The sequence below is a fragment of the Centruroides sculpturatus genome, unplaced genomic scaffold, assembly GCF_000671375.1.
Source record: "Centruroides sculpturatus isolate CEXI.00-Female unplaced genomic scaffold, Cexi_2.0 scaffold1225, whole genome shotgun sequence".
Classification (NCBI taxonomy): domain Eukaryota; kingdom Metazoa; phylum Arthropoda; class Arachnida; order Scorpiones; family Buthidae; genus Centruroides; species Centruroides sculpturatus.
In genome coordinates this window covers 116,189-130,900 of record NW_019385655.1, presented here as the reverse complement: position 1 = coordinate 130,900, position 14,712 = coordinate 116,189, and the positions used below count along the sequence as shown (strand labels likewise).

The following is a 14,712-nucleotide window of genomic DNA, read 5'->3' as shown; positions in this document are numbered from 1 at the left end:
TTAAATTTCTACAACCATCGAACGAGCTAAATATTCATAAGCCATATATACTGTCAAGATATGGACATGTAATATTGCTATTCATCTGTGATTTCTTTTACAATTAAAAACAAATTCAGATTTTAAAGCAGAATTTTCAGGGAAAGAGGTCTTTAATATGAAAAGAAAACAAAAATAGTATGATTATACTTACTTTCTGATTTTTTCTATTAACGAAGCGAATGGCAACTCCCAAGTGTACATTTTAACTAATCTCATGCCAGCAATTACCTCGTTCAACAGATTCAACCTTTCGTCTCCCAATACAGCTGCCTGCAATCTGTCAATACGCAATTTATTTAAAAAGACATTCGTTTTTAAAATTACGTAAAGTAAATTAACAAAATTCTAGTAAAAATTTTACTGACATTTTAAATTATGAAGTTGACACGTTTAAAGTTTATTGCATAAAGTGAATATAAAAAATATTTATGAAGTAATTACTAAAACTACGTAATTTATTATCATCTATTCAAATTTCTAAGTGAATTTATTGCTGAAAATTATTATAGCACTATGTTACCTTAGTTAATTTTACAAGAAGTGGAAACAGTTAAATTTTAGGTATTAGTTATTTTTTCCCTGTGAAGAGCAGTTTAAAAAAAAGTTTAGATGCAGAAATTTAAGTTTAAAAAAATATATTTCTAGATAATAATAAACAGTACAGTTACCTTTACAAATAATTACAGATATTGATATTATAAAACATTATTAATTAACAATAAAAAATTAATAAATTTTTGTAACCATGCTATATGTTGTAAATCCTTCCCATTATTTCTGAATTTTCTCATAATGATGTAAAATTGAAATCATAAAATTCTGATAAAATTTACTGGCACTTTTTCAAATTAGACACCTGTGATACCTTTTGTAATATAACTAACATATGTGGAGATTCTTATATGTAATAGTCCTGTTCATTTTGTTACCAATATTTAGTAAGGATCTGTATAAATGTTTTCTTGCTATGTGAATGTAAAGATTCAGATAAATAATAACCTAACCTTCTCGAAGAAGTTTGCAGTACTTACCATTTTACCATGGAGTAAGAGCAAGCAAACTGCTTCATAAGAAACATTAGACCAAATACTTTTAACTTATTATGCTAAATTTTATACCTTATATAATAAAGATGGAGTTCTTCGATTGATAGCAACCGCAATTTATAATAAATTTCTACTCATAAAAAATGATTCTTCCCCTTTACTTTTGGACGTATGGCAAATCAATTGTTTGCGACTATTGCATTTTCAGTTCTCTCCAAAACAGAAAAAAATTCTAGGCTGATAGTATTTATATCCTACTTGGAATAATTATTTTATAGTCATTAAGTATGAATTTAGCCCAGCAATTTCTTCACACTAGGTTTATAATGAAGAAAATTGATTTTTGAGACTAACACTTCAAGCTACTTTCTGCGCTGAAATGCATTTTTCAAATATAACCAATCTGAAAATGCGAGAGCTGTCACATTAATTAAGTGATGCAGTTTTATAAAATATCTTTGAATATTTTGAAGTTCTAAACTGACTTGATTGATTAAGAAGAAAAAAATTTAATTAAGTAAATAAAATTCTGCTAATATAACTGAGTTACAGAGAAGTAAACACACTACAGGTAACCCCCGTATAACACGGCACTTCTATAGCACAGATTCTCTCTGACATGGTTCGAGAATTGGGTAAAACCCTCGTACAACATAAAATCTAATAAATTTTTACATACTTAAGTAATAATAGTTCACGAAGATTATCATTTTCGTGAACTATTATTACTTAAGTATGTAAATTTTCTTTTCTCTCTTTCTATCGATACACATGGTCCTTTTCGAAATTTGTTTCAATGTTGCCAGATCTCGACGCTTCTGCTTCTGATGTTGCCAGATGTTTTTCCTTCATTCCATACTTGCTTTATTCTTTATAAGTGCTTAGCACCATATGAAAAAATTTATAAAGATCTTTTAACTAGAAACAAGCGATTTAAAATTACATACATTTTGCAAAAGGTGAAGCGTGGATCTGAAAATAATGCAGAAAAATGCTCAGAGGATAAGGATAACTTGCCAAAAAGAAAACGCTCTCGGTTAATAGTGCTTTTAGTGATAACGAAGAAAACATTGTTTAATTTATATTAATATGTATCACTTAAGAAAATTTTAATAAAGATATTTACGTTAATTATGAAAATATAATAGCATGTTTTTTTTAATTTTTGAAAACTAACCCTCCTTTTCGTACCAGTTCTTTGTTTCGTATAACACGGATTCGCATAACACGGCAATTTTTTGGAACGTAACTACCGTGTTATACGGGGGTACCTGTATACCTTTATTCATTTCAGATGTATGTCATAATTATGTAACTTAAAACAATAATTACCTCAATTTTGAGTATAGTTTGCCCAACACAATTTGTAACGGAACGTACAGATAAATTACCGAAAGTCCAACTACAGGGGCCCATCTGCAGTATTGCCATAGCATCAATACAGCAATAATTAGTAGAAAAGGATTTGTGATTAAATATGGGATGGTAAAGATATTCTGTGAATAAAATATAAACATTTAATACATATAAAGTGAAAGATAACAGAGTATATAATTTATGTTTATTCGAAAAATTAGAAGTGTGTCGTGAAAAATACAAGAATAGTTTGTTATAGTTTGTTAATAAATTTTTCTGGCAAGAAGATATTAATTAACACAATAAAAATAATATTTAAAAAATAGTCATATAAACTTACGCTATAAAATTTGTTGACATCATTTGCTAGAAGATTTACAATTTGTCCTATATTCGATTTTCCCAGAGATGAAGAACTTAAATTAATTGCCTGGATATAAATACTTCAAATTAAAATAAATACGAAATATAATTCCAAACATTGTTATTTATCAAACAATTAATATAAACTCTAATATTTTTAATACGATAACTTCATTTTCCTGCAAATAACGCGTGTCAATGTATACCCCAGAAAATATTATTTAAAACAGAAATGAAATATTTACATTACCCATATGTTATGTACTATATGATCAACCATTGCTTTACTGGAAACAGGGATTATGATTATAATTGGCATATAACCCGCACATCACACTACTTCCATCATTATCGAAGCTAGTTCAAACTGAGATAATCACGAGTTAAATTGGCAAAAACACGTATAAATTCTACTTACTATTAATGTGAAAACCTGAATATTAATTTCATTTATTTTATAAATTTATAAAACTCAAGNAAATATAATTCTAAATATTGTTATTTTTCAAACAATTAATATAAATTCTAATTTTTTAATACGATAACTTCATTTTCCTGCGAATAATACGTGTCAATGTATACCCCATAAAATATTATTTAAAACAGAAATAAAATACAGAAGAGCGTCGTTTATCCGAAAGTCGGTTATTCGAAACGTCTGTTATCCGAAAGAATTCCAGTAGCAAATTCAAATGTTTGCTAGTGCTGTGGCGCTGCAATCTTTGGCTATATTTTGGGCTACTCCAATATTTTTTATATTTGTGTATGTTTTAGCTGCAGCACTGGCACTTTTGTGTGGTGTTTTTCTGAGGACTGTATGTCATGCTGAATTGAACGTTTTTGATACTAGATAACTTCTAAAGTATAATTTTTTTTTGTTTTTATATATTTCAATATATTTATTTCGTTTGTACAAAATAAAAAAATAATTTTTAACGATACAATAGCCACGATTATTATTTTAAAAAATTTACATTAGGCTTAACATCGACGAAAATTCAACGCGAAGCGACACGCAAGAGAAAAAATTTCAACACTGGGTAGGTTAATGTATTTTTTCGTACATAATCGGTTATCCGAAAAATAAGTTATACGAACAACCCGTCCCCAATTGATTCGGATAAACGACGCTCTACTGTATTTACATTACCTATATGGCATGTACTATATGTATAAGATCAACAGTTGCTTTACTGAAAAAAGGGACTATGATTATAATTGTCATATAACCCACACATCACATTTCCTCCATCGTCATCGAAATTAGTTCAAACTGAGATAACCGACGAGTTAAATTGACAAAAACACGTATAAAATCTACTTACTATTAATATGAAAATCTGAAGATTAACTTCATTTATTTCATAAAGTTATAAAACTCAAGATAATATTTAGTCACTAACTTGTACATTTTTTTTTAACTTTTGAGGGAAATTAAGGGAAAAAGGACGTTTAGTTTTCTTTCCCACCAGTTTACTTCCTTTCGAAAAGTTTTTCACATTCTTTGACTAAAATTTCGACCTAAACTCATCTTGATCAGTTGACGAAAGCTCTTTATTAAAAAGAAATTTTGATATAAAATTTTTTTGCGCTATTTTTGTCGCCAGTCCGTCATTTCTGACACTACTTTAACCTTGTTCCAGAGCTCCCTTAAAATTTAACTTCCACGTAACAAGTCAATTAACGTATCAACTTCCACCTTGACCAACATATCAGCCAGTATATTTTTATCAAGAAAAAAACCAGATTATTATAAAGGTACTATGTTCATAATTGTAAAATAGTAATTATCTTTATAGTAAAAATAGTAAAATAAATCATGGCCGACGTTATTTAACATTTAATAAATATAAAATACGATGCTTTCGCAAAAGATATTTTTTTCCGAAGGCAGTAGCCTAAAAAGGAAGACTTCTTTGTACTTTTAGTAATTTTTAATAGATAATTGATGGTGTACAACGACAGGAGGAAAAGCAAGGACACGGGTTTTTATTCTTTTTGAATGCGTCGTATCGTATATTATATATTTATTATAAGTAATTATCTTATTTAAAATATACAATTATACTATATACAACAACTGATGTTTAGACATTTTGTTTTAACATTATATTTTACTAGCAGATAAGCTCGGCGTTGCTTGGGCAAAAAGTAACAATAGCGAACATTAAGGTTATCACATTATAGCCAATCTTACCCGTTTTCACAGTATGCAAGAATTAGGTCTACCTGCTTCCAGACTAATTAGAGAAATTTTAGATGGGTCTGAAAATATGTTGTATTTGTCGCGAAACGCAAAAAAACTTGATCCGCGCCTGTAAATCTTGCACGTCGCGTTTTCTTAACACTTCCATTATTGTCACATCCATTCTAAACATTTCCATTGTTACTGAAAATTTCCATTATTGAACATTAATCCTCTCTTTCTCCCTCCCGGGGGTGAATTTCGAAAAATCCCTTTTTAGTGTGCGTTCTCGTGACGTGCACTAACTACCGTGTTTCCCCGAAAATAAGACATCCGCAGAAAATAAGACCTAGCACTGATTTTGCTGAATTGCGAAATATAAGACCTCCCTCTGAAAGTAAGACCTAGCGAAGTTTATTTTTAGTCGTAACGGTCATCGACAGACGGTTTAAAGTGGCCGTTGGCTTTTTGAAAGTACAGCCACTGATTGGTCAGCAGACAATTACGCCACACGGCATGATTTGCATAAGACTATGGCTTGGGAATCACAGATTTGCATAACGTTACGGCTGGTGATGGCTAATTGGTCAGCCGGGAATCACGCCACATGACATTTGTATAGTGCTACGGTTCAGTAAGCACTAATTGGTCATCGAGTCCGATGTTGACGCTATAAAAAGGCGACAGTTCGACACATCGGATATACGTCACTCTCGTCTAAGTTCGACTTGGGAATTTTTTTGTTCAATAATAAATGTGAATTCTTCTTCCTGGAAAAAATAAGACATTCCCTGAAAATAAGACCTAGCGCACTTTTCAGAGCAAAAATTAATATAAGATACTGTCTTATTTTCGGGGAAACACGGTATGTACCAAAATTCAACTTTCAACGTCTAACCGTTTGGGCTCTGCGCTTATTATTATTATTATTATCAGCCTGTCTCGATTATATATATAGATTATATAAAAACACGGATCGTCTATAATATACTGTACATTTTCAATTATTATACTTTTCAACTACTGTTTCATTTAGCGTAGTGATCCATAACATTTAAATTTTTTACATTCTCAACCCATATCATACATCTTAATTTAATTACTACCGAAATTCACACCGAACTCTAACTTCGTTAATTAATAGTTATTTCTAGTTTTACTTTAACTAAAAACATACAATCTACTTAAATAGTACACAACACAAAAGGTAACGTTGTGACCCCAAAACGTATAAAATCGATGAAAAATCACAAACCTTTAAAGCAATGCAAGTCTCCTTCCATTAAAACAGTATATATATAATGTGAAAAGAAAGTAAATAAAGCGAGAAAACTAAAAAATTAACTATTTTTATGTATAAGACTAAAAGAAGTTTAAAAACAAATTGAACGCATAAAATGACATAAGTTAATTAAACAAACAGGAAAAAACTGCAATATGTTTCTAATAATATATTTAATACTTGCCTTATTGTATATGACAGTGCATAAAGCTACCTTTAACTTCATGCCTAATACTTCTGATATAAAGTAATTAGTATTAAATGTCAACAAATAAATCGCTGTTAGTCCACAAAATCCTGCGGCTAATAAATAAACTTTTGGTTCATTCCCCTCCGATTTGTTGTCAAAATAATATATTATTAATCCTAAAATGTATGCTTTGCTTGTAACTATGACAGTTTCCTAAAATACATAATTAGAATATTATAAATCATCTTTAATGGCAAAAATAATTTCAATTCGTAGGCACAGTACCTGAATAAATACAAGTAGAATTACAATTAAGTATTTCCACCCAATGAATCGTAGCATTGCTTTTACTGTGCTTGGATTTCTCTTCAGTAATTCCTTATTCCATTCTCTAAAATACACAGAAAATTGCTACAAGTTAAGAATATATTACATTTGAACTTTATAATATTTTGAAGCAATCACAATTTACCAATCCTTAAGAAACCACGAGTGATGTATAAAGTCTTAACTATATTACGCCCTTGTAACAAAATGGATTCTATAATATACTAAAAAATTTTAAATATATTAAACCTTCTTCAGATTTTAAGAAATTAGCATCTCACTCATACACCCATTGTAAAAGCCTATGTGCTTCTGTTTCCATAAAAACGTTAGTTATGTCACGCATATACTATTTTACTGTTTACTCAGATTTTATTTCTTGGTACAGTATTGTTGTTAGTGCGGAATATTGTTTTCTCCCATCCTCATAAAAGGATCAGTACTAAACGACAACAAGCCATCACGTTATAGCTTCTCGACAGGCTTTAGGCTTATATTTTATTAATTATCGGGCATTCTTAATAATCAGGCATCCTGATGTGCAAACCATGGTCACACGTGCAACATGTGACCATGTTGCATGTGTTGCATTTGACAATTGCTGTCGCATGTATAAAATTATTTCGCTGTTATTTTTAAAAAGAAAGCACTTTTCAATTAACGTTAGTTGAAGATCTTTTGCGTAAGGGAAATTATGTGAAATGCAAATTAGAAAAATTTTTATAGAACTGTTTAAATTAAATAAATGTAGAAACGGTTTTATTCTGATACTGTATCAAGGAAATTTTATATCGTTAAGAACTTGACAAAATGCAGAAATTGAAGTATTCGATGCGATAGGACAAATTAACTGCTATAAAACAGTTAATTTGTCAGTTAATAATAGTTAATTAACAGTTAATAATACGATGTATATAATTCGTCTCTGTAATCCGAAAATTTTTGGTAGACGGACTCACAGCAAAACTATTAGTTAGGAACTCACTTTTATTCTTTAAAAAGTGAGTTTCTAACTAATAGTTTTGCTGTGAGTCCGTCTACCAAAAATTTTTGGATTACAAAGACGAATTATATACATAGTAACATACAGCAGTCCAGATACAGGGTTAATAATACAACATTGTTCATTGACAGATTGACAACAAGAATAGGTTAATTCAAGCACAACGAGCTTATTTCATCTGCACCAGGCAAAAAGTCAACCGAAAAGCCATATTAATGGTTTTTCATTCTCATTACTAACACGAACGTTGTTGCCAACTTTAATACTATCATCACATTACTTTTTCTTGGTTTTCAAGAGTACAGGGCTCCTAAATATTCTATTCTAAAATTCTGTCTTATTAGAAGAAAGTAGAGACGCAACGGAAGCTGCAAGTATCTCTATCCTAGCAATACTCCTCCTTCTTTTGTCGCAGGTGAGCTTGTAAAAGCCAAACGTTAACAAAATTTTCCAATTGCTTTATACATACACACTACGGTGACTTTTTTCAACACTTGGAAGATTATTCATCTCTTTATTCCGTTGGTAATTGAATAAAGATATAAATAATCTGCCAAGAATAATCTTGATTGGTAATTGAATAAAGAGAAGAATAATCGGCCAAGTGTTGAAAAAAGTCACCGTAGTGTGTCTGTATAAAGCAAAGTAAACTACAACACGGTTTCATCAGAATCAAAAGAATTTTCCAACTTAATTCGAATAGAAGATACAACAGCATAGGAAAATCGACTAAATCACAGATGAAATGAAAAAAAAAACAATTTCCATTAAGGTTTTACCATGTAACAATGTGAACATCTTTACAGTGACCAAGAGAAAAATATCTTAAGTCCATCTGGAAAACTCAGATCTAATCTCTGTCAATTTGTTGTTCTGAATCCTTTGTTTATCTCTAACATACGCTACAGTAAGAGCTTAGGGATTAAGATAACTGGACAGTTTATACGTAGTGAATTGAAAATGCGATAAGCAGCACCTGAAATTAATATTTTTGTAACCACTTCAAAACATACTGTACATATATTAAATTCACCATATTTATTCCAAGGATGTCATTACTTCAATTCCAACTTTTTCGTAAAACGTTTCTATCCGCTATACAGCTTAAAGTAGAGTCAACATAATCCTACCCTCACCACCAGAAATGGCGCTGTATGCAATGATGTTGAACGAAATAAGACATAAAGACAGCGGTTGAAAATGTTTTTAATTGTTTGTAATACGTGTTACAAAGCGTTGAATGTGGCATTCACCACTTTTCTCAAAGCAAGTTAAATCGCATTACTGTGTTCTTGACAATAGCTCAGCATATCAGGAGGAATATTACTATGTTACTGATATGTTGGTGTATCACATTTTTTAATTCTGCCAAATTGTTTATTTCCATTTTCAACCAGTCTTCATGTCTTATTTCGTTTAACAATATTGCATACAGCGCCATTTCCCGTTGGTGGTAAATTTTTTTACTATTTTTTTGGGGGGAAATAAAATCCCATGACTTTTTGTAAACTACACTCATGTGCAAAACTTAAGGATAATGTGGTGTAAGGTATTTATGACAGGAAAAACAAAGAGAATTTCCCATATATGGATTGCAGGTTGCATTGCAAATGGTTTCAAACTGCAAACAGTGGGAGAAAATGTACAGCGTGGGTAACATGGACGACAATTGAGAATTGTGTGAAAATCAGAAAACGTACCCATGTGTTAGTCCAGGAAGCAAGGTGCGGCACAGGGACATTAATAGTGTGTGTGATCACCCCACACTGCAAGACATGCACCACAATGCGAATGCATGCTGAGAATGAGGTTATCAAGAAGTGGCTGGGATATGGCTTCCCATTCTTGGACCAGTGCTTCCGTGAGCTCGGGAATGGATCTTGGAGCTATTTGACGACATGCAATTCACCTGCCAAGTATGTCCCATGCATGCTCTATTGGGTTCAAGTCGGGCGAGCGACTGGGCCAATCAAATTGTCTAATATCTTTTGTTTCGAGGTACTCATCCACTACACCTGCTTGATGGGGACGAGCATTATCATTTATCAGAATGAACTCACTGCCCACTGCACCTCGAAAGAGATAAACATATTGGTCCAGAATGGCATCCAATACACCGCACCTGTGATCAAACCCCGTGGGATGACATGCAGGGGAGTGCGAGACCCCAGGATGATGTCACCCCACACTATGACTCCTCCACCTCTGTATTGATCCAGTTCAGTAATGTTCTCTGGACAGAACCGTGTCCCAGGTTCTCTCCAGATTAAGACACATCGTGAATCCCGCTGAGACCAAAATTGGATTCATCTGTAAACAAGATATTTTCCTGGGTCCATGTGTGATGTTCCCTGGACCAATTCAAATGAGATCTTCTTTGCACTTGGTTTAATGGAACATATCTTGCTGGTCTTCTGGCATACAGGTGTTCCTCAGCTAACCATTATAAACCTTGAAATGTTGGTCGCTGTAGCAGCTGCAAGATCTCTAGTGAGATCCATAGCGGTTCTGTGTCGATTGCGTCTCTCTGTTAGGCGTAATTAATGGTCCTCTTGGCCAGTGGTACACCTTGGATGGCCTCTACCACACCTCCAAGTGATATTTTCACCATTCTGAAATCGTTGCCAGACCCTTGAGATGACACTTTGGGGGACACTCAATGCATGCGACACTTCCATTTGGGTCTGACCGCACTCCAGTCGTCTGACGATTCGTCCAGGCATAAAATCATCAAACAGTGTCTCTGCACCATTCTCCTATACGTGCCCTACCAGTATGGCCAACAACACTGCTGTGTGTATTCAATCAATCAATAATGCAACAAACACTACTATTGGTGTGTTAAAATTGCACGTGGCACGTATCTGACTACATCGAGTGTTTAAAGTGCCACCAAGCAGTAGGTTCATGGATCAAGTGTGACATACAGTCAAGGATTTGAACTAGAAAACACTACATGCACTTACCACTGCTTCCCAACATGTTTTCTATGTAGGGGAAATACGTACAAAATGACATATATGTACAAAATGACATAGGCAACAATTCTAATTTGGCGGTCTCAAGCGCGCAACTGACCACGATACCACGTTATCCGAGCGGCTTTTACTAACCTGTCGAAACGTGAACGCACTCCTCTTATTCTTCCGGGTGTCATGGCCGACGACAAGAGTTGATACGTTACGAGTTTTTTTCGTTGCAACAAGTTTTTTGTATAGATGGTAAGTTTTTCACTATTTTATCTATTTGTGTAGCATTTATTTCAATCCCCAAGAAATTGTTGTTGCACTTAAATAACTTTTTCCATTAAAAATATCATTTTTGTATTTATTTTATAATTTTGTTTTTTTATAACGTTATATGGACAAAACGACATAGTGACGGACATAGTGACATAGGTATGTTTCAGGTTGCTGCAACTACACAACCTCAATATTAGGTATGGAGATCCCGTGCCGTCACTTCTAACGACAATAATACAGCTGAAATAACAGCACCTACCAAACAACAAGCCTATAATCCATGTCAGATTCCATCAGCAAACACTGAGTAAGAATTTTTTTAACTTATTCAATTCAATATCATTCATCTGCTACTACTAAAGAACATCCATCGTCCTTTACTCTCGCTGTGTCTATTGAGGAGATTTCTCCAGTCCCAAAACAACGTTTTATAAGTGGTCAAGGAAAACGTAAGCCAAAAACTCGACAAACCTCCCTAGTTTTAACTTCTATTCCTAATATGGAGGCAATTAAATAAAAAAATGAGCCCAAAGCTCCGCCAAAGAAAAGGAGACGAAAAGTTACTTAAAAGTTACTTGAAGAAGACAGTGAAGAAGAAAATTTTCCTGATAACTCTCAAGATGATGAAGAGGACAGTCCATACATATATTGCAATGATCTTTTTTCCCGATCAAAGCCTGGAGAAGACTGGTTACAGTGCATAAATTGTTTGCGTTGGGCTCACGCTTCGTGCGCTGATGTTTCTAAAAGAACAAAGCGTTTCATTTGTAAACTTTGTCAGTAATTTTATAGTTTTTACGTGTATGTCATTGTGTCCTTACGAAATGTGTCATTTTGTCCTTACATAATGTGTCATTTTGTCCATAGCGTATGGAAAAAATAAATTTTGGCTGATCTCAATTAAACTAACAATATTTTTTTTCTATTATTTTTATTTTATAAATGTTTATTATATTTCATAGGTAAACAACCAAAGATGATTGGTGTAGAATATGACAGTGCTATGATTTACCAATAAAGAGTTATGAACCTAAAATAAAACCATATGTCATTTTGTACGTATTTCCCTTAGATGCACATTATCTTTAAGTTTTGCATATCAGTGTATTACAAAGTTTGATAATATTTTGTTCATTAGTTTTCCTTTTATGGCCATTTCAAAGTGGAACTTTAATTATAAAGACACTGTATTTATATAATGTAACAAAACTGTTTAACGGATAACCCTAACTGCTTAATATTTCAGCAAACTCATTTCATAATAATTACCTAGGTCACAGGCCAATTCCACAATACTTACGTTATCTGTAATCACAGTTTTATTACACGTGACAAGAGTACTTGTCATTTAACAAACATTTTTACGTTATAGATTTCCTTCAGTTTAAAAAAGTATTCAATATAATCTGAATGATTATAAGAAATTGTTAAACTTACTTCTGAAGCTTATTTCCAAGGTACTCTGAAGTATGATATTTGGAAGTTTCGTATAAATCAACTTCTTTTAAAAGTCGCTTTTTTCCTTTAATTATTATTGGAAAAAGCCAACTGAAAGAAATAAATGATTTGTTATTGTTTTTTTATAATCACATTGGCAAGTACTCGAAATTTAAAGAAGAATTTTTTAATAATAAAACTTGTCCTAAAAGTTTTTCCTCGCAGAAGTTTGTCCTAGTGTAACAAAAACTTTATTTGAATGAGATTTAAACCACACTAATTAATATTGAATTAGTAGATAAGCCTGGAGTTACTGAAAAAAAGTAACAACAGCATAAATTAAGTTAGATTATTTCGTTTTTCTAACCCTTCAACTATATTATATCATAATTTTTTACTTATATTTACAAAGGTTGTTTTGTGTATAAATTTATCACACCGACTGATCAATCTAACACATTTTAAAAATTACTTAAATTGTGTACAGTAGAGGAATAAAAAATTTTAAAATGTGTTAGATTGGTCAGTCGGTGTGATAAACCCTTACGAAACATAACCTTTATAGTTATATAGTCGATCTTTCCCATTTTCACTGGGTGCAAGAATTTGGTTCCCCCTTTTCCAAGACTAATTAGAAAATTTTTAGATGGGTATAAAAATATGTTCGATTTCTCGTAGAAGGCAGAAAAACCGCATCTAAAATAGTACAAGAATAGCGGAGCTCTTCAGGGTAATCCTTAACTCTCTTTCTCTCCCCACAGGGGAATTTCCAAAAATCTCTAGTTACAGTGCATTCTCATGGCAGACCCTAACTGTGTACTAAATTTCAAATTTCAATTCTTAACGGTTTGAAGAAAAAACACAACACCTTAATTTGCTGAGAAAAATGTAATGAAAACCAAACGTTTTCATCAAAATCTGTTGGCCATCATCAGGCTAAGACATTCGAATATAAACAAAATAGAACAAAAATTTAAATACAAATAAAATTAAATAACGAACGAAATATATATATAAATGTATAAATAAAAATAAAATAAAATAAAAATTATTATTGTAAACAACAAAATATGTATATAAAAACGAGCACAGGTTAATTAAATATTAAAACGTTATATAACAATACATTATATGAAATTCTATGAAATGCAAGATATGCAAAAAATTACTAAAATCCAGGCATTAAATTAAGAGCTCTCTACTCGTTTGATTAAGTATTTCCAGGCCGAAGGCAACCCTTCCGAATATCTAGAATTAATGCATGCATCATGCAATCGGCTCTTATATATTTCAATTTTTTCGGTGCAAGTGCCGGTGAATGTAATGGTTTAATTAATAATACTTGCTTCGTCCCATTTGACAATTGAGCCCTCAATTTGCGCCAATTGCGATAGTATTGTAGAATTTTTTTTTTGTTTTTTTTTTATTTACATAGTGCTGAGTGAGTGTACTTCAATCTTAACGGTTTGGCTCTGCATTACCAGTAATTATTATTATTATTATTATTATTATTATTATTATGAACTCATCTCGATTATATTATACGATTTACATTTATTGTTAACCTGCAATTTTCAAAAACAGACCTATACATTTTCATTGGTGTCTGTACCTCTGTCTATCTGCCTGGCCGTCCTTAATCGTAAGAACGTTATGAGATATCAGCAAGCCGAGACCAGATCTGGAAAAAGGAGGGAGAAAAGGCCCCGATTAACTATACATGATTAACGATCTCTATGGAATGGAGACGTCGTTCGGATGCTCTCGTAGATGGCCAACATTTGGAACCATAATGAGAGACTGGTCATACCACAGTCCGGTAGATTTTCAATTTTTAGGTACAATACACGGACATCTTTTTGTCGCAGAGAACATTAATACATTGATAAACGTTTTTCCTCACTTTTATTTACCGCATGACTCCTGACATTAGGATTTTATATCTACGTGTATTTTGATTTCTTTTCTTTTACGCTCACTGTCGGTTTTACTGCTCGGCATGTCACCTCTATGTACACACTGTATATATTCATCCCGACTGTGCCTAGCGGTGTCGGGCATAATAAAGTTTATTTTGTCTGTCTGTCTGTCTGTCTGTTGTCTGTCGCAGAGAACTGAAGGATGGCAGCTGGGTGGATAAGACGTGATTCACTGTGCTCTGCGTTTTTGGTGTTTTTTTGAAACGGATAAGATTGGATTGCCTTGTGCCCAGGAGTATAGTCATATTTACTAGTCACTC

General features: G+C 32.4%; 1 protein-coding gene across 1 annotated transcript in view; it reads right to left on the bottom strand.

Annotated features, from left to right (window-relative positions):
- The window catches only part of LOC111640908 (multidrug resistance-associated protein 4-like), an 89,729-nt gene extending 77,150 nt beyond the window's left edge, over window positions 1-12,579 (bottom strand). Inside the window, exons 1-6 of the mRNA XM_023387002.1 lie at window positions 12,474-12,579; window positions 6,750-6,855; window positions 6,459-6,677; window positions 2,785-2,874; window positions 2,421-2,584; window positions 194-319 (exon numbers count right to left, since the gene is read on the bottom strand). Of these exons, the coding sequence (XP_023242770.1) occupies window positions 194-319; window positions 2,421-2,584; window positions 2,785-2,874; window positions 6,459-6,677; window positions 6,750-6,806 (656 nt within the window). The 5' untranslated portion in view covers window positions 6,807-6,855; window positions 12,474-12,579. The remainder of the gene's footprint in view (window positions 1-193; window positions 320-2,420; window positions 2,585-2,784; window positions 2,875-6,458; window positions 6,678-6,749; window positions 6,856-12,473) is intronic.
- Window positions 12,580-14,712: the final 2,133 nt, after the last annotated feature.